At 39.6% G+C, this 26,640-nt stretch overlaps 2 protein-coding genes across 2 annotated transcripts in view; both read right to left on the bottom strand.

The window, feature by feature from the left end:
- Positions 1 to 5,672, bottom strand: part of LOC124185878 (AF4/FMR2 family member lilli) — a 205,700-nt gene extending 200,028 nt beyond the window's left edge. The window contains exon 1 of the mRNA XM_046577099.1: positions 3,249 to 5,672. Coding sequence (XP_046433055.1) covers positions 3,249 to 3,310 — 62 coding nt within the window. The 5' untranslated portion in view covers positions 3,311 to 5,672. The remainder of the gene's footprint in view (positions 1 to 3,248) is intronic.
- Positions 5,673 to 11,676: 6,004 nt separating this feature from the next.
- Positions 11,677 to 26,640, bottom strand: part of LOC124184207 (putative oxidoreductase GLYR1 homolog) — a 38,538-nt gene continuing 23,574 nt past the window's right edge. The window contains exons 8-10 of the mRNA XM_046573634.1: positions 15,825 to 15,935; positions 15,243 to 15,687; positions 11,677 to 14,727 (exon numbers count right to left, since the gene is read on the bottom strand). Of these exons, the coding sequence (XP_046429590.1) occupies positions 14,528 to 14,727; positions 15,243 to 15,687; positions 15,825 to 15,935 (756 nt within the window). The 3' untranslated portion in view covers positions 11,677 to 14,527. The remainder of the gene's footprint in view (positions 14,728 to 15,242; positions 15,688 to 15,824; positions 15,936 to 26,640) is intronic.

The raw sequence follows: 26,640 nt of genomic DNA, 5'->3' as shown, positions 1-26,640 counted from the left end.
ATATAAATCATTGCATAATTATGATCTGCTGTACGAGCAGTTGAGATTCCACGAAAAATTGTCAAAATCGAAGATATCCACACACAAGCGTAAATTTACCATGATCCTTTTCCTTCCGCTTAGAACGACGATGAAAATGTAGGTATGCAGAAGATATTCAACCAACCCAGAGCAACGGTGCAGGTCAAGCGGAAAATGCGAGACTGCCAACCGCCGAGATTGCATCATTCAACCACAAAAAACTACACAATGTTCCATAAATAATTATCCACCACGCGTGTTGAAGGTAATGTTCGTCGAGAAACGGTGCAAAGGAAAAAAGATTTTGGTAATTTTGTTTAATTGGAAAGAGTAAAGACTAAAGAATAACTTGTACAATACATAAAATGAGACAACAAAAAAAAAAAGACGATAATCACCATTATGTTCAACCTAAGGTGAAGAAAATTATCACATCTATTTGAAATCGCAAGAACAAAGTTCTTGAAAGACTCTACCGAAAGTTTCTTCCACTCCTCTGAACGAAAGATTTCTCCTCCAGCGACCGAACTTATTCTATAATATCAATCTGACGGAGATGGTTGTTTAACATAATCTACACGATTCTATTACGATATTAAAAAAATCTCCTTCGGTAATCTATTTTCAGATCTTTCATGTGGCAACTCTTTATTTATGATAATGTTCTTTTTCCCAACTCTGTATCGTAAGATTCTTTATAAAAAGTTAACGAAAACAGAACTCCACGTATTGCATATGAAACTTTATCAGCTGCAGCACTCTGTTATTCTGAAATAATTAAGTCTGTTTCGTGATAAAAAAAAAAAAAAATTTTCCCTGGAGCTGACAATAAAAGCTAGATAATTGTTAATACACACACACACACACACACACACACCTTTCATCAACCTGAATATCAATACAAATCGAAGCGTCGATTGTCTCTGCTGCTGCTATGCGTACACTAATTCGCCTCATGTATGTATTATATTAAACTTGGCCTATTTAACCACGTGATCCGCCAGTCGCATGGCATCGAGGTAAACAAATATGGCGTCGATTGCGGCGGGGAGCGGAGGAAAGTATCGATCAGTTGCCTTCCCCCCCCCCCCCCCCTGCCCCCCTGACGTACTCATACACGTATGGAACGTATTATACATATAGCTGTACCTCACAATACATCCACAATATCGTATTTTGCAGACCATGTGCAAAATACGATAAATAAAGCCAAGTACGCATGTTCGCTTTACAAGTTATGTACGAATACTGGTGAATTTTTGTTTTTTTATCGTCAATCAACTACATGGAAACGAATTTTTCGATCAATAAATTTGATCACGCTATAACGAAAATAAGAAGTTATCATAATTTCGTTGTGAGTAAAGAAAAATGGATGCCAATAATAAAATTTTTCAAAGGTATCGGTGATAAACTGTAAACTCCAGCAGAGCGCCCCGGGCGGCGGGAGTTTTAAAAACTGGATTGAGAGAGAAAAACGTGTGGCGGAACCGCGTGACCTTGAGGGGAATCTAGTTTTGCCTGGGGAACGTTTTTAAGCAGATTTTATCCAACGTATAGACATAATATAAATGCAGCTGGGCTTGTATGGGTAGAGAACAGCGACCTTCGTCGTCGCGGGCCGCATGTCAATTTAATAAAGGACGATTTGAAACAACCAATGCATATGTATGTCGTGTATATCGCGTATAATAGGTACACGCGTAACAACCACGCGATTTCTATGTGTGTTTGTTCTTGTTGACGCTTTTTTTCTTCACTTTGTTGTTGTTACACATTTCTTTTTCTTCGTCCCTGTTCCAGATTACAGTACAGTGTACATGCATAGCTGGCCAAATTCGTAGTAGAACGGTCATTACGCCTTCGCCTCCGTCATCGAGGTTTAGTTCGCGTAACGATAAACCGGGGAGAATTTGCGCGATTCGCGAAGAGGGGAGGCGGAGTCGATTCATTTCCTTCGTGAAATATCGTTAAAGGCCAACCGCCGCCGCGAAAGTAGTCGAAGTTGACCTACTATTGCTAAATTCTTGCTGCTCGAACCGGCGTCGTGTTGTAGATACCTGTATAATAATAACAATAACAATACCGGCATCCATAACGCTATTTATTAAACAGGTATAACGACGTTTGTGCCGCTTCGAGTAACACCGCGAACGGACGATGCAATCCCTGCTGCTGCTGCATCTTTCCAGCAACGCTCTTCTATCAGTCTATTATAACGTGCAGGGATCACTCGAAGCTACGATGCAACAACGTAGACTTCGTTACTCAACGTGCACGCGAGTATTTTTCAGCCTCGGGAAATTAAATGAAAATCTAAGCTTCGTTAAAACAAGTGTCTTCAGAGAATATGAGCTTGATTTTTCTTCAGTCTCGAGAGGAAAAAACCTGGATTATTTATTTTTGTAAAGATTCAAGCTGTCAATTTCCATGAAACGGTAACGTTTTTGATAAATTATGAAGCAGTTTATACTTCACAGTAAGAATACCATAAATTATACGTTACCAGTTTCGACATGCGAAAAACATAAATTACCGAGTAAGAAGCAAACGAACGTGTGTTAAGAAAAAAAAATGAAGTTCGGAAAACCCGCGAGATGCCAAATGTTTGAAATGGACATTTTGCGAATCTCGGTTCGCGGGGACAGACACACTTGATAAACGGGGCATATTACAAGCTAGACGGTAGTCAAATATTCGAAAGTAACTTCGTGTTCGCGGCCGTAACGCATCCGGTCCGCGCGATACTTTCCTTCGCGAGTTTTGAAGCGAGATACCGCGAAGGTAGTACATACAATATAATTATTACGAGACTACGTAGGCATATTGTGAGAAACGAACGAGCGATTTTTAACGGGACAAATTATACGCCTGCGCTTTGCGTTGTACGTTTGTGCGCGCGGCAGGCATATACAGAAACACAGGAACACACACACAGGCGCAGAAGGAAGTTTGAAACATGTAAACACAGAGTTAAGTATAACGTATCTTTCGCAAAAATTTTTAATACCTGGTCATGCCCGTGCAGCACGGCCTTGCGAAAGGCTGGCGTAATCGACGGCAACACAACGGGCAGCAACGGTCACGGATTAGCGAGCAGGAGGATAGAAACTACGCGTAATCTCGAAAATTGGATAACAAACTAATTGTAAGATAGGTTGTAGTTGCCGAGCCCGCGGGATGCCGCAGGCCGAAAATACGGGAGAGCGAGGTGTGTAAAAACTCACCTTGATAAGGTGCCTTTGAGGAGCGGATTCCTATCGTCATAATATCCCACCGACGAAGACATCTTCAAGTAATCCAAGGAATAGGCACGAAGCACTGTGCACACGCGATGATACGGCACTGCATCACTATTTTAATTCAGGGTATTAGCTTTTCATCCACCGTTACACATATACATATGGTATATACAAGTTCCACCACTGCGCACGTATATATCTCGCGACACGATTTTCTTAACCAACTTCTTTCGCTGTCAACGTGGGCCACTTCTTTTTTCACAACGCATATATCGTACGACGCGTATGGTACAAGTGGGATATAATTACGGTAGAAGAGGAGTGAAAATCGGAGAATCGTTAAACTCGCAAACTTGCACTTTGTTTATCCGTGATCGTCGTTTTGTTTCACAATTGTTCTTCGCAGCGTCGCACCAACACAACCGTCGCCCCCTGTCAGCGCGGGAAGAATTCAATTTTCGAACCTATAAGTATAACAACAACAGCGAACGCGTATCAATATCGAAACGCATATAACGCGTAACTTCCGAGTCGTGTTGCGTTAGCGTTTTGTTTCGAGTTCGATTCCTCGGTCCGTATACGAGCTCTCACCATTGCCCACGTGACACGAAGCGAGGTAAGTACGAATGTCAGAGTAACGACACGACGATACTGTTTTTCCTTTTTTCATATCCTTTCTTCTTCTGCTTCTTCTCGTTTTGCAAAAAGGAGGGATGTCAACGGGCAAGATTTACTTACCCACGCGTGGGCGCGCGCGCGCATACACACACACACACACACGTAAACACACCCGCGTACACATGCTGAAACGACGCCGCGTGCCTTTACTATGCGACGAATAGAGATATTGTGTGTACTCTTCGAGTAGCCGCAGCTGAGGGTGGGGTAGAGAGAAGGAGGGGAGGGGAAAGTAGGAGGGCCGGGAGGGGGAGGGGGGAGAGGTTCGATCGCGGTTAACCGTTAACGACGCGCGCGCCGCGCCGCCTGCAAGCTGAGACGGAGATAGAAAAACGAGGCTACGAAGGTCGGACGTCCCCGAAATTGCGGCGGCACAGTGGGTAATGAAGGAAAATACCGTGTCGACGTTTCCCCTCCCCCTGTCCCGCCGCTGCACCCCGTGACACCCACGCGAAACTGCGATTTCCACGAGCGATGGTTGAACCGAAGATCGTAACAATCGGCTCGAGTCTTGATAGTCCGTGTCTGCTTTGGCTCCGAGTCTCTTTTTTTCGAAACGTCGTAATGGGGAAAACGCTGTGTAATACCGTAACGCGTTCTACTTATCGAAGAAAACGTGTGGCTCTGGAATTCACGACTCGGAATGCGTAAATAACGTACGCGTATTACGCGCGCGTGTGTGCGCGGTACGCGTGTATTCGTGTGTGCAACCTCCGCGAGCAGAGTCGACGGCGCGCAATCACCTCCCTCCGTCGGCAGGAAAGAACGCCAACTTGTCAACGCGACGTTTCGTCTCGGCGATACTCCCGCCCCTCGCCGATCATCGGCGACCTCCTCGACGTTGCTTGGGAGAGCAGCTCTTTTCGACGCCCGTTTATCGTCCACACGCGCTGATTTTCACCTCGGCGATGGGCCGACGGGTCTCTCAGCCGATATATCCGATGTACAAGCGAGATAGGAGTGTGTCTATATCGTCTACTCGTCGTACCCAAAGTTCGACGATACTTTTTTTCTCCTCTTTTTTTTGCCCCTTCTCAGCTTTAGGTAGTCTTGTTTGTCAGACGTTGCGATCCGACTCTGTGTGCCTAGGTATGCATGTGCGTATCCGTTTGCACTCGCGACTTTCTAGAACTTGCACGATCTCGAACCGTGACACCGCGGAACCCAAGGGGGGCTGCACACCACGTCCGCACGCGAAGAAGATATATGTATATACATATATTCGAGAGTAACGAAGATGGAGAGAAAGAGAGAGATCAGAGGCTGCCGAGTGAGAGAGAGGCACACTGGTTTTTAAACTGTTCCCATCAGAGTCCCCGCGTAATTTTAAACTGCAATCAGTGTTACACGGTCACCGAGTATCGTGCAATATGGAGGTTTCGCGCAGCTCGATGCGGTTTGGATAAGTAGGCAAAACTCATATGTTCTGCGAGCGATTGAGGAAGCGGATCGTTCACCCTATCAACAAGATTCACAACATGCGGATACTCGTTGATCGCTGCAGGCCGCAAAGGCCGATTGATCGGCTCTCGTTGCGCACGTAGCTGCGTACGTCGAACGGGGCATGTCAGTAGTTCGATTCCGAACGAAGGCAGGCGGCCGAGATACGTTTCTCGGTTGCGGAGTATCGAATGTCCGTGACGTGGCCGAGTCAAGGTCGCTTTTTCTCGTCCCTTCAACCCGCCTGCACAATAGATACTTGGCAACGATATCGTCGGGTGTCACGTGCGATATTTAAGCAACAATATCGTCGCGCGTGGACTGCCGTCGCGGGACTGATCGCGGATCGAGCCACAGGTGTCATCCATCGCCGCACGAGAGCGCGCGCGCACCTCGCGCATCACCCCGTGCGCAGTTCGCCAACAGATCACCCGGGGCGATTTTTATTCTTGTCGATCGACACCTCCGGGTGCGAGTGCCTTGAGTGTTGAGGTATCGGGGTTAGATTAGCTTCCTCCGGGTCGGATACGGCTTGATTGAATAACAGGAAATATGTAGGTACCTTTCTTGAGAAGATATTTGGCCACTTGCCGGTATTGTACTGTTGCACGCGAGGAATCGAAAGCGATTCAAAACTTGCCATATATTTACGAACGGTAATTAGTGTATCGTGTTACGAGTGTGGAAAGTGGGCGATTTCCGACGAGTGTGAAGTTGGCGGTATCAGCCAAGGCGAGTGCAGTAAAGACAAAGTCAGATATCTCCCGTACCCACGTGTGACGCACGCTATTTTTTCCAACCTCAAATGATGGAAACTTTGATTTGAGAAGTAAACGAATGTTATATGATTCAAAAGAAGTAGATCAAGAGCAATCGAGAGGTCAATCTGGATAGACCCGACCTCATGAAACCTAACCTAAACGCGTAAAGTTTAGAACTCAGCCATATAAAATTACTGTCGGTGTACAAAATTAAATTATCAGGAAGTGCTCGTGCGTCAAATAAAACCCTAGTGCGTAAAACTACGAATTTCAGCTTAGCGCATGCACTAGTCTCGTTTTGCTGCTCGATTCGGTAATAGCGGACTTTTATCCACTAAACATCGGCGTATCCACCAGCAACAAGCTATCTCGGTTGTATCCTAGGCCGCCGCGAATCAGGGGACACCATCGAGGAACAATAATTCTTTGTTTAAAATATTTTTTAATATTTCGAATGGATAAGAATTAAGATCACATAATATTTTCAAGCCTCAGACCTCCAGTGCATAAATTTTGACCTACCCAAATCGTCGATTGCACGAGTAACTATACAGAGTAATAAAATGAGCAACTTTGAAGCCATATCCATTTGCCTGAATAATTTTTGATGCATGATTATCATTTTATGTATGCTGTATCGTCAGAAAAGTGGGCGTTTCCTTTTCCGAAGCTTAGGGGCGCTCCTGGGCTTAAATTGGCGTCATTTGCCGGACGATTCAATACATATACTATTGAAAAAAAAAAACGACAAAACGTCACTTGATTAACGTTTCACTGCAAAAGAAAATCACGATTAGTCCCCTATTATTAATATCGGTATATGTTTCGAACGCATATTTGGAAAGTTTGATTTTCGACGCCTGTGGAGCTTGCGTAAAGTGACCCATTTCTGAATAATGCGACAAAACGGTGCTGGCGCATGTGCTCAGCGGAGATTCTTAATTTTACATACTGGGCCTTTCTTGGCGCATTCGCATTTTTCGATAATTTAATTTTACGTACGAACTGTACGCACCGCCAGTGATGGTTAATTGTGAGTCCAACCTGAAGTTTGCTCGTTTATATTAGGTTTCATGAAGCCGGGCCTATCCCAACGGGCATCTGCATTATTTTTGATCTACTTCTTTTGGATAATGTTACATTCGTTTGCTTCTAAAGTCAAACTTTCCTCCGCAAATGTTGGTAAGAATGACACATGTCACACGTGCGGATCATATATGCTGCACTCGCCTTTGCGGCTCCGTTGCAAACTTCACACTCATCGGTACTCGCCCACTTTCCGCACTTGTGACACAATATACTATTACCATAACGATTAACTGTTTTTCGTGCGGGGACTTATTCCATTTGTTGTCAGTATTTTTTTACGTTGAAGGAGTAAAAATAGTCTGCGAATACACAACGAAAATACTGTAATTCGAAAATTTTTTAATCGAAAGTTTTGTTGCTCCCATTAAAAGAGATAAATTTTGTTTAAGCTGAATGCATATATTTTTTTGAAAATCCAGAATCAGGTGAGCCGCTACGAGAGGCAACGCACACGGTTAGAAAAGAAATGTTCCAGCAGGTCCACTAAAATTTTTGGTTTGAATTAATAATTTTTTAATGTATTACGAAACGAGAAAACAAACCTGAAGATTACAAGTTATATATTAATATGAGAATTTAAATGATAAAATAATAAAAATGTGTGTAGTATTCATTAACAGAAATATAACAAATAACACACATGTAAAGTGGCCCTGCTGGGACATTGTGTTTAGTTAGATCTTTCTAACAGTGCAGCGATTTGCTTTTGAATGGATGCATACGATGACTGTTACGCCTATTAATAAGTAGTAGGTAAATGAAACCAAGTCGCGAAACAGTTGATACATCTCTAACGACCTTACGAGTAGATAGACAACATGCAATAATTTCGTTTGTTGAAAAATGTTATGAATGGTTGCTGGTTTAAAATGAAATTTGTAAACGTCTTTTATTTACTATTTTTACTTTGATATTGTTTTTTTTTTATTTATGTAGAGTAGGGTGCGCTGTTCACGACGATTTTTTTCTCATTTTTATAGCAATAGAAGTATAAGATATGCCGTGCTGCTGGAGTATGCCGCTACCGTCAATTTGATAACGAAAATTAAGTGTCATCAATTTATTACCACGAGATATTTCTCGTACGACGAGCGACGTTACAGGTGATGCCAAATTTCACTGCACAAAATGACGGTACCTGAGATACATGAGTAGCGTACGTTATGCAATTGCTGTATCTGCGTTCAGGTTACTTTATTAAAGCGACAGATAATTTATATTATTATACACTTTCCAGAATTTTCTGAAGTCAAATCCTCCGACAATAGCTGTAATATAAGCAGTTACGAAAAAGAAAAATATACGTATTGGAATTTAAAGACGAGTTTGGCATAAGGGCAGACTCACCCGGGCGCAGGGGATGGCGTAATTTACTTTTGGAGAGCCATGTAAAATGAACAACTGGGTCCACGGCGTGATGGAAACTTTTAACCGAATAGAATTAACAGAAATATATTAAATTTGTCTGCAGTTTAAATAGAAATATAGCTCCGTGGAAAGTCTAAGCGATTTCACCGGTTCTTTTCACAATAAGTCATCATTGTATGTACATATAAAAGTAGTGGTTTTTCATGACTAATCAACAATTAGCTTGTTGGTATAGGCCCAGCAACTACGCTACATGGATACACGTAGATATGTATATATATTGCTGCGGTAAATTAATTATACAAAACGAGTATTCGTCTGTGTGCATTATCAACCTTCTCCCAGCCTCGAACGCGTCTCAAAAACATGGCAGCTGTATATTGCACATATCTTCAACGGAAATTCGTAGACACACACATGCAACAGGCACGTGACTTTACAGTTACGCACTGTTCACCTACTATTCTCATTGACCGGTAGTTGCGGCGCTGCTCAATTATAAAATAATCTTCATAATTACCGCAATACTTATCTAAGTATCCAATCCCGAGTCCGCTAATTTTTGATGTTCATTTATTATACCTTAATAATTGTTTAAATTAAACTAATGGGGACGTAACGTGCTGCAGTAGTCGCATATGTTGTTGGTACGAATGTATTGGACATCGTGATGCGTGTAACAGTCTGTTCAAAGAAGTGCCGTATCGAAATAATGGATAAAATACACCGAATGTTATTCGCGTTGAATTGCATTACAAAAATTTTGGTAATCACAGAAAGAAATTCTAAAAGCCCTCAATTTTATGCTCGATAATTTCATAATTTTTGTTTGAACAATTGCAGATAGATCGCTTTGTTCCAACAGATCTTTACGCTAAAAGTATACTTCATATCATTTCACCAATTTTATTGAGTTCTTTGTTAGTTATACAGATGTTTTCGCGTACAAGTCGCATGCTCTATAATGTGTTTGAGGCGCAGATTCTAAATAGCATTGTACTTAATTGGATCTCAGTTAATTAGCGTGGATTTAAATTGTATAAGAGATATTTGAAAGCCACAGTGCAGTTATACGTTTCAAACCTGAATTTCAGTCCATCTCCACGTCGAGATTTTTCCAAATATACTGCACACTCGACGGATTCTGACGAGTATTGGAAATCGAAGGCCATAGACGGTTCTTATGTAACTTACATATTATAGATTAACTGCCCAGCTCTTTACGATTCGCAATATGCGTACAGGTTGTACCCAGCGTGTAGTAACCATGCGAGCAATGCCTTCCCCGCGGAAATGCTGAACAGTCACTGGGCAAAATAATAATCCTACTTTAGAGAACTGTCAATTAGTTTAACAGAAAATGGTGACCGCTGATTTGTGTATTATGTGAATTCTAAAATGAAAGCTAGACTTCCCGATACTAGGCCCAGAATCAAATACCGAAGTTATCGGTGTTCGCAGGTCTCAAAGTTTATCGTCAACTCGCGTTCGAATTGCGAAATTTGCTCTGGGCCGGCGGACAGAGACGAGAAAAAGGGATACGAACTGCTTTTGAAAAGTATCTACATTGAATTGATCGCTTCATTGTTTCCCGTACCGGCTATGTATTTAATCTTTGATTAAATATAACGAGGTGAGCACGAGGATCTATGTCGTCGGGTAAACCGTGCAGACATGGGATTAGTTACGGGTACAATAAAACGCGAAGACTTTTACAAGTATGTGCGGGTACAACGGTAAAAGAAAGTCCTCTTTTTATCGGTGGAATGCATCGTTGCCCTGATTCATTACGCGATTATAAGCGACAAGTTATTAAGCAAATTCAGTAAGAATCGGGACTGTAATCAGGTATTACACCGAAGGGGGAGAGATGCTACCAAAGGTGTACCAAACGACGGGGGTAAATTGGAATACGCGCTGACATATATGATAAATAAAAACGTAAAGGGAATAAATAAGAATAAATAAACAACTAAAATAACGTAATGCAATGTGTTTGCCTTCCGCGTTCGTTTATGTCGTAACTCCGACTCACTGCAGTGTTCACACTCATCATCACGTACACCAACACTCTGAAATTGTTGAATTATGCATTCAAAGTAGGTACGGCTTCCAGCACATGCCTATGTGGAACGGAAGAAATAGGATTACACGAGTAATGTTGTACTCGCGATTAAAAATCATGGGAATGAGAGCATCGAAAGGTGTAAATAGCCGTATGAAATTTACCGCAATTTAAACTCTACAAGAGTGAGACTTGGATTTTTCACGCCGACGTCAAACCGTCCAAATTGATGGTCGAGATTCTCACTCTCATCCGCGTAACCATTATGGAACATCCCAGCGTCCAGACGGCAACGCGATGTGGTTCAGTAAAATTTCGTTCATTACACAATTAGTAAGCTGCTGTCAAAGGCTGTAAAAAGTCGCTAATCGCACCGTTGCCGTCATTGATGAAATTTACTACATTATAGATAATTACTATATTTATGCCTGTTACAATTTTAGTGACGAAAGCCTGTAATAAGCACATAAATATGGACATTTTTTAAATATTCTTAATAATGAATTTTAAAACGGAAATTTCGAAACTGATATTTTGCAGCTCGTGAGTATTGACGTTTTAGCATGTGTTCTAAATTTTAGAAATATCACAATTACCCGCATGGAAGATAAAGGGTAGTCTACAGAAGCTAAAAAGATGACTCATGATTATCGGTTATTACATGACAAGTACCTTGACTGTTCCATCTGTCTGTTTATTTACTGTTAGTAAATGAAATTTAATTATTTGTATTCCACAAATGCGATTATACTCATTTACTCATCTAATGTAATAATATATAATTTTACTGAAATGTAACCTGGACTTGCCGACCGTGAGTAATTTTGAGTTACTTGAGAAAAAAATTCATCTAGTGCCAATATACGCTGCGTTCACATTTGAAATTTGGACATAATATTTACCTTAGATACGGTACTAACTTGATCTAGAATTGAGAAGAATTAGTAACACAAAGATTTCTTCTTACTTCTCGTTTGGTAAGTGTAAGTGATAAATAAACACGAGATGATCGTATAATTCAAATAGATATTTATTCAAAAACATATCGTGACAAAACATATACGTATGTGTAGGCCGTAAGTCGATGATGACGTTGACATGCTCACACACACACACTTTTCAACTATTTTCTGTGTTCTTTTTTTACACTTAATATTTATATTATATATGTTTGTCTATAGAATTGTATTGATAATGCTATTGTTTCTTACATTGTACATATTATAATAATTATTTATTCCATTTCTTGTGTTATTTTTTGAATATATTTTCTTCTTTATTCATCATTCTATTGAATATGTCTAGTTTAAATTATGATGATACATAGCGTATAGCCAATACTCAAATAAACACTGCTGTTTGCTATGCTACATGCAATGATAGACTTTTCTGTAATTTCGATTATACCAAATTTGTTCAAAATCTGAATACAAAAGCGTGTCCCCCTATTATACCTTTTATATTGTATCGCATCATATCCTTGTGTTTATACGCATTTACCGTTTACATTGATCGTACCAAAGAGCCCGTTCAATCGTACATGGCAGTGTAGAATGGTTGAATAATTTCGGTCTATATACTGTTAGTAATTTTGGAATATTTTCTTTTTTGTTACGAGGTTCGCAAGTTTGGACACCAGTCCTAATCCCGTGATTAAAAAATTAGAGAGAAAAAAAAAACGTTAAGTAAAATTAAAAACGAACTTTCTTATTAACGTTTTAGCTTACGTTATGAACTATGTATAAGTGGTACGTACATGTACAATTATGCAATTGTATTCAACGAATCCAGTTATATGTATACACGCAGGGTTTACATCCGTAAAATAAGGAAAATATTCCTAAAAATTTCTATGTACTCAATACTAAGATCAGTAAAGTATATCATACAATAATCAATTCTAAATCATTCACGGATTTTTGATATTAAAATCACGAAAATTGCGCAGCGTGCGGGAAATTTCACGTATGATAATTTATTTGTTCATATATTCATTCTTATGATTACAAACTTAATAAAACACGGTAGTCCCTATCCAATATCCCTGTATTCTAGGCATATGAATAAAAAATTACTGTCACTTAAACGTTTGCGCTGGTTCCTTTCTTTCCAATGCGGAACAACTCTGTCAAGGGATACGTGAGTCTTAGAAACAAAAAAAAAAAAATAATAACAAAAAAAAAACAATCTTAGTCCCAGTTACGACGAGGTAAAGGGTTATGAAATAATTCGCAGTATTTATCATATGAATTCAGATCATTGTACTATCTTAGTACAACAGCAACTTCATAAATGATTTGTGAGGAACGATATTTTCAGCCGGATTACCAAAGTCGTAAATTATTAAATAACTGAATTTTCTGATTCAACCTTTATAAGACCTTATAATTATCTACAAAATAGTCAAATGATTGCAATTTATTATTCAGTCCCAAGCTGTCAAATCAAATCAGCCCCTCTGCCAAATGGTTTAACACAATGGGTAAAAGAATAATCACAGACCCTGAGGCGTTCAACGCTCCTATGTGATCAATTCGTTTTCTCTCTGGCACGAAAAATGTAACAAAAAAGGTGAGAAATGAAGTATTTTCAAATTGTCGTATCTAATCAAAATATTATCCTTCTATAATGATAATGTTGTATACGAATATTACATTTTTCAGGGAAACAAGAATCATGTATCCCCTTTTAAATGTATAGTTAACGTACATTAAATTTGTGCAAAATAAAATGAGTCTCATTTTTGTTTTAAACCAACTTCTAAGTGGCTACGTCAACTCACTTTCTGCACGCTCGGATTACGCTGTTTGGAAAACTCCAATGCTCGTGGTTCATATGAATATCGAAATATGGACTATAGGTTTTTTCATGCTCTAAGAATTATATTATGCAGTGTCAGATAGATTTTGGGGATAGTATGTTATGCAAAAATTACTGCAGCCTGGCACATACAGATATGTATACGCCTGATTAGTAAAATATTACAAAGGCATCAATTATAATAGTTTAAACATGTGAGATCATACCACATTACTGTAAAACACGCCGGATTTTTCGTCCCTCGCTAAGACGTCGTTGAGATATACACATAACAAAGCCACACGTTGTACCTCGTCAGGTCACACAATTCTGATACTTGTTTAGAAAAATTCTTAATCAATGAAGCGATTTTCTGTTAAAATAATCATTAATTTTTTGACGTAAATATAACAATAGTAATAATAATAATGCCAACAACTGAAGCTGTTCACTTTTAACCACAATATTCACGGTCAAATTGAGGTACTGCGGATGACCCATATTTTTCAAGGATTGATAATCTAGCACGAAGATGAGACTTTTATCAATCTGCACAATTTGATGGTTTAATACACTGAGACTAAATTAGTCCCTTGGAAGTGGCCTAACTCATGTCAGCGCTCGAGATAATGGTAATGAGAAATAAGAAAAAAGAAAATAAGAACTTTTCATCAACTATGACAACTGCAGATTGATAACTACGTGCAATGTATGTTTATTTCTTACTTCGTTTGCTTCAGCATTTAGTTGTCGTAAAAAAATACACTTTTCTTCTCCTGTTTCACAACTGTTCCATACCTGGTCTCACTTCCAATAATTGTTCAAAAGCAATGTAACGATTCGCTCGAGTCAGTAGACAGTAAACGCCAATGTGCGTCTCCTACTCAATGCGTACACTGATATCATCCGCGTGTTGAAAAGTACCTTTGTTGTTCAAATAAGACTTTAAAACGTCGATTTTCGCGAGCATTAGTTTATTATTTTATCTAGAGACACAAAGAGTAGGTATATTGCAATAAATAAAAATTATCAATTGCCCACGATCCAACAATACCAAGACCCTGTTAGAACCTGGCCCTAATATACACCGCCGAAGCGTCGTGTTCACCATAACCAAGGCGCTTGGCATGTTTATAAACTTCATTGGCTGCTGCTGCTAACGGCAAAGGTTGTTCCAATTGATCGCTCATTCCCAGCGAAAGTCTCAAGTCTTTTTGCATGTGCTGAAGTGGTAGCTGTGTTGGGAAGCCTCCTTCAATGATAGCTGTGGAAAAAAGAATACTCGTGTTCATATCTTCATAGTTATACGCTTTAACAAACGCGGAAGTATAATAAGGTCTGGTAGTGGACACGTATTTTTGGAAACGTGATTAAAGAGTTACTTATAACATTTATCTTGTATGCGTTAGAATTCAAATGTTATACGTGGAAAGTTTTGAGAATTGGTGCATTTGTGGATAAGATGAGGTGGTTTGTAAAAATTAATCAAGCACGCTTGTCATTTCATGATGATTTAACCAATTTTTTCAAGAACGCACATGAAGTGTCCCGTACATTTTATAAGGACGATTAAGCCATAGTAGAGTAAAATATAATTTTTCAACTAGCCATTTTGTAAAAAGTTTTATGCTTTCAAATCATTTGTATTCGTTGTAACTCGTGGGCTGCGCGGAGCAGGTCAAGAAAATTGATCGATATTCGTTCATTGAAATTACATCAGGCTGGGGGTAAGGTGTTTGATGCCCACTACTAGAAACCCTCCAATAATCATCTACCTACCTTTCCCTTTATCAAGGACAGCAGGACAAGCCAAAGAAGTGAGTTCCAATACTTCAAGCACATCTTTTTGCTGGAGTCCAGCACGATCGGCAAGAGCCATACTTTCGGCAAGACCAGCCAAAGTAACCCCAGCCATTAATTGTAAAACCAAGTTCATTTTCGAGGCATTGCCAACTTCGCCAAGGTAAAAACTGTTTTTTCCCATTGCTTCAAAACAGGACTGACACTCGTCGAATAGAGAACGGTCCCCAGCAGCCAAAATAACAAGTGTGCCTTCCTGAGCCTGCGTTTTGCTACCTTGTACTTGGGCCTCGAGATATCGTCCACCCTTTGCATTTATTGCCTCTGCAATGTCCTGTGATGTTTCAGCGTCAATTCCTGTCATTTCAACATATCCTTTATCTGGTGATATTTCCATGAGAACTCCACAGTTACCAAACACCATCTGAAACAAAGAAAAGTACACTAAACGTAGTAAAAAAAACTTCAAATAATCAGCATTCATACTTTGCCACCAGATTTTCATTATATTTGGGTTGCGCAAAATGGATTCTTTATATGATTACATCATCGTATACTTACATCTTTTGCAGCCTGGGGATCGGCTACGCAAGAAAAGGTAATGTCGGCTGCCAAAACTACGTCTGATGGTGTTAGTCCTTGTTCAGCGCCAGCCTTGACAAAATCTGTACACTGAAAAAAATATAAACAGAATTCTGTTAGGTAAAGACATGAAAATTAGTAAATATTAAAAATGCTTATAAAAATATTGTTTCCTTCAATGAGTGATCATGTCGTTATTTTCTAGAATACCTACGTACTTAAAAATACAATTTTTAATGCTAATTTGTTCTGATTATTTCTGGCTTTTGATATAATAAATTAGTAGCTAGAAAATCTGGAACTTTTTTTTCAATGTTGATAAATGCTAATTAATTGTTTTTCATGAGAGGAATGATTTGAATTTTTTAAAAATTATATCTCTTTAATTTACATGTTTTTAAATTTCAAGTGGAATCATTCGTTTATTGATAAGGGTTCGTCGCGGAGTTGATTCGGTCCTAGCACGGGGAGCAGGCGAGGTGCAGGCGACACCTGTTAGGGTTTCTCTACACTAGAAACAAGTACCGAAACCAACAGTCAGATGGCGCCAGGGCGGATACCCGGACGCCATTTGCTTCTCTCAGTCACGTAGGCAGCTGTTCTTTCCAGCCGTTTGCAAAGGAGGTGGAACGACGCCGCCACATCAGCAAACGACGCCATGATGATATTGACGAAACCTGAATTTGCTTTAAGGAAGAAAATGCAGTTTCGCCCCCTCGATCGTTAAGATATTACTTAAGGAAACCGAGTTGCGATAACAATTTTTTTCTTCACATTTTCAAATATATTTAACGGAAAAAAATGTATACGTAATTATGACAGCAGCTTAATTCAATATCTTTTTGTCGACACTCATAATCTGCAGCGTAATATGTACTCGTATTTTGCAGTCCGGGACATGTTATTATAAAAGGTCATCGTTCAAAGGTGTTCAACGATAGACTTTGAGTAAAAAAATATGCTTATATTATTGAGAGTTTGAGCGACTAACTGGAAGAAAATATTGAAAATAACACTCATGCAAAACCGCTATTCCGTTGTTAACATCTTCAACAACTCTTAAATACATCAGCTGTGTCCGATAAAATTTCATACATTTTATAATATACACGAAAGCTGCCTACGTCAACGAATAGGTGATTAAATTTCGGCAAGTCGATTGCATGCTTGTGTAAATATATTCATATACGTGAGTAAGCATATTAAATAGTACGTTAGCTCGGGAATATGGTACAAGAAATGGCGTCGGTTGTGTAGCGTCGGCGTATCAGTGTACCAGAAACCGTCATAACTACCGTGCGTGGTCGTTATACACGTTACGAAGTCAGGAACCGAAAGTCGTTCCACTCCAGAGAATGGAACGAAGCAATAGAGAAACAATATGTGGGTGTATCACCCATGTAAAAGAGCCAAACTTTCAAGTAGCATTAAAACAGATATTAGAAAAAAATGAAGGAAATAGGGAAATTCTAGATATGAAGAATCTAATAAAAAAAAGCCAGCGACCAGAATGACGAACGAAATGTGTCTGTTGCTGTTGGTAACGTGCATGCGACATCCATCTGGTCAATTACATGAACGTCGATGCCACGTCGACTGCAGCGCAAACAGTTAACAAAATCCTCCGCCTTCGTGCGTATAAAAGCATATATAGGTATGCATGAATGACGAAGGAAGCGAGATATCATATACTCAAGCAGCGAAACCGACACCTTCGTAGTTTTGGCAAATCATTTTCGTTGCCTGAATTTTTTCTTTGTTGAAAGAAAACAGCCATATTTTATTCGAGTTAACCACAAGTTCGACCGACTTATTATACTATACAACAACAGGATGGTATTGATTCAAACCGAAGAATTTCACAAAAGTAAACAAGAAACTCGAGTGACTGACACAGCTCGGCATATTACACATGTATGTAATATGTGTAAAACCGTGGTCGGTTGCAAGGCAAGATATATGTGGCTACCCTTGAGTATTGGTTACCAAATTGTACCTTGAAACAGTGAACGTAATTTAATCTACGTTTACTGTAGGTGAATTCTGGTTATGCATTTTGGCGTATAGGTATTTTCCATAAAGTCACCAGCAATGCCTAGCCTTTGTTCTCATTTGCTAGTTGATAATACAATCTTCATTGGAGGAATTTAATTATTGTCAGATCACGTAATGGAGATAGATGTGATTCTGTACATAAGTATATAAGAAATTTGGATGAGAATAATAAAATATTGCGAAGGTGGGATGTTTGTCTATTGTAAACTGAAATTGGGGTCACACTTCAATGCGGTTAATTGGAGTTTAAGTCATCTTCAACACGAATTAAAGATAAAGAATTTCCGCTTTACAACGTTGCTATTAGGTCAATAATTTCGTAGCTGACCTACCGGTATACTTTTTTACGGGGAAAATTGAAAATTTGATTTGACTGAACAAAATATTCAATCTAGTTGAAGATCCTTGAATGAAACATTGAGTGTAGATCTTTTCAAACTATAATGAAATCGGTCGTGAAGTTCCACAGAGCAAATTCGGTTTGTTGAAAACGAATATTTTTCTTCGTTGTATTCACGGGGAAGATCGAGTTGATTTATTGATCACTAATTATTTTTTTTTCCTCTTGCGGAATCGTTGATCCGATAGATCAAAGGGTCTAATTTAGGGATACAGTAATCAGATCCCTTCTGACGGAAGCTCAGTCGGATAGAACGATCTGAATAAAGGTCGGTATACTCGAGGGGGGTCGCAGGAATCGTAACTGGTTTATCGCGAAGCGTGTTACTACGGGGTTTAACTTCGTTGTGGTTTGGTGACCGTGTCGTTAAAGCATAATCCAATCACCGTTAACCTCCACAGTGGTATAGGGATCAGTATGGAGTCACGATGTAATTGGTGAATGTTGTACACACATCACAGTCCAGGAATTCATAGAATATCTTGGTTCTTGTGGATTTTATTGTTTATAAAAGTATGGCTGTACATTGTATTTTTAAGTTTTGTATACGTATATGGATAATAAAGTTTTCTTACCATGCATTACGTCTCGAAAAGAGCAACAGCATCATTAGCGGATAATCTGTACGTCAGTTCAATGTTTACAGATAAGAATAAGACGTTTTTAAAGATTACGACAAGCGTAAGTCATTACGGTAAAATGTGTCGGGAATTTTGTTTACACGATGATTGGAAACATTTTTAATACAATTTGTGATTTTTTAACCATCGATATTACACATTTATACGTGTGTATATGCATACAAGACTTCGGTGCTTATCTTGATCGATTTAGATATATCAAGGCACCTTAACGGCCCTGACTGTTTCAGTCGCTAGGTTGATTTTCAACGCTAAAATAAGAAGACTCCTAGGAATGTTCAAAACAATTTCGGATATCTTTGATATTCATTTAAATCACGCCAACTTATGCGTAACAATCTTCTCACTTTTCTCAGAACTCAGTACAACTTCGTTTAGAATGAATTAATTTGCGCAAAGTCTATAATGAAAACCTCTGCCAAAGCACTGCTTTTTATATAATGCTATTGGCTTATCAATTTTTTTCGAACTCATTAATTTGCATCGCACAAAAATTTTCATGATCATTTGCATATGCTAATGTACAAAATCAAGAAAAAGAAAACCTAATCGTTCGATCAAAGCAAAAGGTCACAACCGAACACTCGACACTCATGAGTTTGATAACCTTAAATTAAATGTGACTCCTAACGTTACACGGCAAAGATTATTATATCTCAGAATCAATTAGTTAACGGAGTCAGGTTAAATTCTACAGAAAATGGGAAAACTTTAATGCCTGGATTGGTACGGTATAAATGAATATCGGAGCTGCACTTAACCTTTCCATATTCTCCTACAGCCCCGTAACAGCCTTATAACGTGTAAGGAGAAAATGCGCGTTGCTATTTCATTGGCAATAACAGATGAAATTGTCATAACTGGATGTGTGTTGACATAATTTAGTATTCCTTGGAGCATATTTTGTAGTAATAAAATGAAAAATGATCAACTGGTTGCGTTTCGCTCTAACGTAATTTTTTTTTTTTTAGCATAATCGGAGCTTTCGATAAATACAATTTTCACTGCTGACCTGGTTTAGTTTCGTTCAATTATATGGTTTTCACACAAAAAAGACTATAGTACTGAAGTCGGCGGCTGTTTGCAAGGTGCTAAAACCTATTGTACAAAAACCGACGTTGAACGACCTCGGATTAATAATGATTAGCAAATCACCATTTTCGCGAGTTTTCGAAAGGCAGGCCAATACACAGTGTCTGCAAAATCCAAGCTGTCCATATTGAATATGTTCCGAGTAGGCATGTAGATTCTGATATAGAATTATATACATACTGCGTATTCGTCACATGTTCGCTAATCCAATTTACGGTTTACCGTGTCACCAGTTTCCGTATAAGGGACGGACACACCTACGGCTGTGTATATAGAGACCCTAAAAGTGCCGTGAGAGTTCAAGGTCGTTGAGTAAAACTTTCACGTTCAATTCCCGACGAATGTATACTCTGCACGTGATACCAAGACCCAAAGAGGAAACAGAATTTTTTAAAGTTATTTTTCCAGTCGGCGCAAAACCGTTGAAAATCACAATTACGTCATGTCATATAATCTTATCTGTATACGTTGTATGTTTTACGGTTCATTTCAGTTAGCTTTTTTTTCTCCATTGCCGAAACAACTTTACCCACATGGTGCAAGCTTACGTAACCTGCAACCACCGAAATCAGAACTAAGAATCTAGACCACCACCTGCGAGCTTTGGCACTCGGTGACATTGTTTCATAAAACGACTGACCTTACCGAGTGACCTTTAAGTACAAATACACGGCCCATCTAACCGGGATTTTGATCTTTGAAATGGTACGTGATCATCATTTCTTTCAGCAAATAACAATATAGTAATGTTCATGATATATTTTAGTCGAATGCGCCCGTTCAGAAATAATAGTATTCTTTATTTATCAATTCACCAAACTTTTCCCAATACTGTCCAGTGACTAAAGCATAATTCTTACAGTCGCATACAGCGGTTTTGCCTTTTCATATTCTCCACCGAAAATTTTTCCAAGAAAAAGATTACACACCCACAAGTTATGCGATGGTGGAACGACACCAAGTAATCATCATTATATAAACGTATTTTGCTATTTACTGAACCCTGATCCTGCAAGAGATTATGAAATTTTACCGGGCAGGTAAACGTCCCAGTGATAACCCAGGAAACGACCCCGAGGGATCTGATTCGATAAACAGTTTTCGCCCGTCCGACAAATCGTCAAACTAATAACCAGACGTTTCACCGTCGAGAATCGTATCCGATAAATAAAGGAAAATAACGGTACATTTTAGTTCAATTCTTGGAGGGACCAACGAGCCAGAAACAGCCCGGACAGACATACCCTGGTTGTGAATCTGTCCCACGGTAACAATAACTCTGTTGTAATATTCGTGACGAGCTGAGGTTAGTCGACTTTAAAAATATTTGTTCAGTACCTCATAGTGTACACTATCATCTATCGTAAGACTAGGAGTAACGGACATCCCAGTCCATTAAATTGGTATTCGTGAAGTATGAGTGGGTACGCGGTTCGTTGATCACGATCTATTGATCGCTGCAGGGAAAAGAAAAAGTCAAGTATGGCGTATGATAAAGATACATGTAGATGTACATTATACACAAGTTATGCAGTTATGGTTATTTTTGTTAGAGTTACCTGCATGGGTACTGTTATGATTGTCGGATAGCTCAAAATTTGGCACGTGGAGGAAAAATCGTTTTTCTCAATATTTGTAGGACAAGCCACCAAGCATACGTGAAAAAGACTGAAGACTAAAACAACAAAAATCTAAATTTATTTCTGTAACGATTCATGATCTGTTCCAAACAGTTTCTATAGTTTTCGTTTTCTTGTTCACGTAGGTATGCTGCTGTCTACCTGGTCGTAGGATTCCTTGGTATTTCGCCCATCCCGTCCACTCGGTTACAACAAAATTGTCTTTACACTTTGCCCTTGCGAAGTCCTTGGCATTTGGTTGTACCTGGGAGAAAAGGCTCCCCTCCATTCTACCGCATTAGTATCGATTCTGGCTGTTAGAAAGCTTTGCCCGCCTTATTTTTCGTCATTTCGTATTAATTCAACAAATTAACCGTCCCATACATCGCCACACGCACAAGATTCATTTCACTCCTCGCCCATTTCAAGGTCTGCTTTTCGGACTCGACGCTCCGCAACTTACTCAACCCCGAGGGCTCGTTCTCGTGTTAAATGTACACATGCGTTGTAGTTAGGATAAATTTGTGTAGGCGAGACCTAGATTACGCCTGTATATATATTTGCAATGATTATGTCGATGTAGCAGCCGCGACTCTCCTGGGGTACAATATACTTTCAGCCGTGGTCCAAAATACAACTCCACGGCCATTACGGAGAAAATATGCGAGACTCGGGGGTACCAATATTAAGGCAGCAGATCGCGTGCCGCGAAAATTTTATACATGTCTACCAGCCACGATTAATCAAAAAGAGTTCAATCCATTTGTCACAGTTCAACCATACGTGTATTGCTGATGATGATGAAGAGAAAGAGTCGGCGCTAAACACGCAATAAGACGTAACGCGGGTTAACCTTGACCGGTATAAAGCATATTCAACATCATGTAATAACCTAGTCAGCATATTATTTTGTGTGTTTTTTTTTTTAATCCAAGTTCCAGGGTTTCCAGTTGAAGTGAAATTTTTTGACGACTCCAGGTTTTTCAAACTGACAAGATGCAATTCATTATAGATAGTTTTGACGGACGCGAAACGTTCGAATTATTTAAACTCTCTGTTTTAATAAAATTCCCAAAACTTCGGTTCTGAAGTAATCTGAATCAAGATAAATCGGCGACGAAGATGTTGAGTTTTCAAAAGAATTTCCTCCACAATTCGACGATTCAGTATTTTCTATTAGTTCGAATACATTCTGGTAGCGACTTGTTATACCTGCCACGCGGTTACACGATTGTCATTTATTTGCGGAAGTTCGTTGATTGAAGCTCGTCAGAAGGTGTTAAAGTTGAAAACGTGCCTGGGCTGGACGATCGATTTTACCTCGGATTAATCCCACAGGCTCAACGTGACCTAACCTAGCCCAACCAAGGAGAGACGATTCTGAAAACTTTCGAATGTTCTTAATACCGTTACGGCATCAATGCTGACGTGAGTCCATTCTATTTCTATACGTGGAACACATGCATAGACAGTGGGCACATCCGCATGCGGCTCATCCACGTTCGTTTGGTAATTTCACTTTCCACAGAGAATTCGTTTAATTATAGGACTCCCTTAAAGTCGACAGGCGGGAGTCAACTATGTTGTTCCATCGTTCGATTCGGAAGGTTATTTTTAAAACTGGTTATCCCAATGGTATGTTGACACGTACGTAAGCAACCCAGATGAAATGCGCAGCCAAACGATAAAGCTGAGTAAACAAGAAACGTAGAAAAATGAATTACCATAATAAAATTATAGTAAGCCAAACGCGCAGTTTCTTAGCCTTTGCCTATCACGATATTATATTAATTCTAATCGACAAATATGACTTTTCTGGCTGTACGGATTCGTTCGCTTTAGATTTATGAAACATTTCGAACTAATCACTTGTATCCCATGTAAGTTACGGGGTATTCCGCAAAGTATCGATCGGGATCGGAAATTGAGACCAGGCTACGTTTTTCAACTAGTCATCTCTAGCGTAAATCTAAAATCTCAATGCCCTGATAATTTTCATTTACAATTAGAACCATTTCGGGAGTTTCCAAGTATTTGTAATAAAGTTTCAGAAGACCACGGTATATGCTGATCCAGGGAAAGAATATGTTGAATACACTACAGGAATTGTGTTAAAAAAAAAAAAAAAAAAAAACCACTGCCCGAAGATTCTCAACTCCTGTGGAATGACTTAGTCAATTTAAATGAAATCCGATTGCAAAATAAAAATGAACAGCAAAGGAATGCTACGTAACGTATCAAATCGTTAAATCACACCAACGGTTGCGAAATGGCAACTATATCTAAATATTACAAGAAATTAGTAACTTCTTTATATTATTAACTTTATTGCAGTGCCTTTGGCGATGGGGAAATCTACTGGTTTACATCTTACAACTAACGCATGTTACACATACTTTTCAGATAGACATCGCATCGTACTCAACATGGAAAGCGTTCACGATTAATTAAATGTGCGATACAACATTCGATACACGATGTTGGTACTCGAGAGGCAATAAATAAGTTCAGGGAATTTTGGAAACCTGTGTCGTGTAAAACCCTTCCGACCCGTTTACATCGGCCATTGCTAATGTACCAGCCAACTCTCGGAAATGGGCAGGCAATTACGCAATGCGCGTGAGTAGGTATAAACAGCTGCCTTGCGAAAATAAGGATCATCCTCGAAAGAAACGGTTTTAGAAGGTCAACGGACGGCGTGGGCGGGAAAGGTAAATCGGCGAAAAATATGATCGTTGATAAGGTGACAATGAATCGCGGTTTCCAAAGAGATTCAAGCCGGCGAAGCGAGGCGGGCTGCGTAGGAGAAACGAGGAGAGAGGATGACGGGTTGGACGGGAAGGAACAAAGAGAATAAACTCGGCGCTCGTTGGCTGGCGTGTTATTATCCGTCGCTCGCAGAACGGCTGCTCTCCGCTCCGCAACCGGGTTCGTCCCCAGACAAGGCTGGTAAATAAAAGCGGTGGGAGATGGCTGACTGCAGGGTTGCCAAGTCAGCGAGTATTGATCCGCCGGTATCCCGGGTCACAGGGGCGACTTGGCAACGCCGCGTCTCACACAGCTGATCAAAATTACCGAGTGCCGACGCGACCCGGTCTAACTTTGGCCGAGGAAAGGAAAAAGAGAGCGGACGAAAAAAGAAAAAGAGGATCGAGGCGATGCCGGAATGCGAAAGAGCAGAGCCCGGCTTCGGAATTACATACTTGACGGATTATTTTCCGTTGTCCTCGGTCGTGAACACAGCTGTTCGCCGAATCGAGAGAGTGCGAAATGCCGTTTATCGACGCGTTACGCAACGCAAACTTTGCACGATGATAAACCGACGAGGCTCTGGCATCGTCAAATTCCTGTTTGCAGATTTGCCGAAATGTTAACGATACCGGTGCCGGGATTTTTTTTTTTTTTGAGACAACATTCGTTTTATGTTCGACCGAGCGGCTGTAACGATACGGCATAAACGAAGGAAATACGCGAATACGAGTCTTTGTGATTGAATGCCGATTGTACATAAATTGTAACTCAATACCGTCTGTAAGGCTTCACAGTCGTGTCGAGAGAAATCGCTCCCTCGATCAGCAAATTTTCGCGAAAGTTGAAATATATTTATTCTATGTTGGTTTCGTTGAAGGCGAGGAGGAAGTAATAATGAAGCGCGGTAAACCTAAGAACGTAATAATTCTACAGAATTTTTCCACCATTCGTGAATAATCTTGCTAATTTTCGGCAAAACTTCCTGTACATACAGATTAGCCAAGTTCAACCGAAGGGAACGCCAGCGTTGACTACTACGCTTTCCAGACATGCGAAACGTTGATTTTCGACGATAGGGTTGAATCAACTTGAAAATATACAATAATCACTTGTGTTTATTTCGATGAACTTCTATCGCGATAAGACTGGCGTGATGTTTTAGATGTTCGATAAGGTGACCGATTTAAATGTAATATCTTATACAGATCTGTCTATGTCCGTGTGGAAATATTTTTGCCACCTTTCTAAGAAAACAATCCACGCAACGAGCTTACGGAATCGTGTAATAATTCACAAATTGTAAATTTTATTTGTAAACTCTTTTTAGGGTATAAGGCTAGTGGAAAAAATAGATTGTCACTTTGCAGAAAGTTTAAGCAATTCCCTTGATAATATAAACAATAATTGTTAAAATAAATCACCTTATACGATAAATTGGTAACGTATACAATGTATGTACATATTATCATACGCTCCGTGCGGGTACTTTGTGCAAAAATGGCTGCCACGTGTTTGTTTGGCACACCTACCAGAGGTGGAAATTTAAAAGTACAATTATACAAAACTGCAGAGCGATTAAAATATCTCGAAAATAACGGAGACAAGAAAGTATGATTATTAAAAATTTTGCTCATCAATGCCCCTGCAAGCATACTGCAACAGAATGGTAGAATCAAAAAAGTCTCTACAGAAGTGCAGTTGGTTATAGAGAAACAAGAACAACGTCGTACCAGGTACAATTGTGTTAAAACGTGTTTAATCGAGGTCTAAGAGTATCGCAAAAAGATTTCAGCTCGGTAGTTCGACTATATCGTTGATTAGAAAAAGAAATCGCAACCACATAGTCGTTACAAATTCATATAATTACTTTTACATTTTTGCAGGCATATGAACAGAATAAATTGCAGCTACGTCGAGTTTCGGTATAAAATTATAAACATACTATAGCACCTAGATAAAATTTCCCCTGCCTTCTTATACACCAGCTCAGAAATTCGTCAATGTAAGTTATTATTCGAAAGAGATCGATAGGAGAAAAGGACCGCAACCGTTGCTGCTAGCACGCGTCGCCTTCTCACCGAGAAAGTGAAATGTATTCATTCCCAGCACCACGAAAAGGAAGGAAATACGGAAAAGACCAGCTGCAACAATTCCAGCAAGCTGCTATGCCCCTGAAACGGTATATGCTAGCCTAACCCGGGGTCGTTTGCTCGTTTCCTGTTCTATTTTTTTCTTCA

The sequence above is a fragment of the Neodiprion fabricii genome, chromosome 6 (assembly GCF_021155785.1).
Source record: "Neodiprion fabricii isolate iyNeoFabr1 chromosome 6, iyNeoFabr1.1, whole genome shotgun sequence".
In the NCBI taxonomy this organism is placed as follows: Eukaryota; Metazoa; Arthropoda; class Insecta; order Hymenoptera; family Diprionidae; genus Neodiprion; species Neodiprion fabricii.
This window is presented reverse-complemented; position numbering and strand designations above follow the sequence as displayed.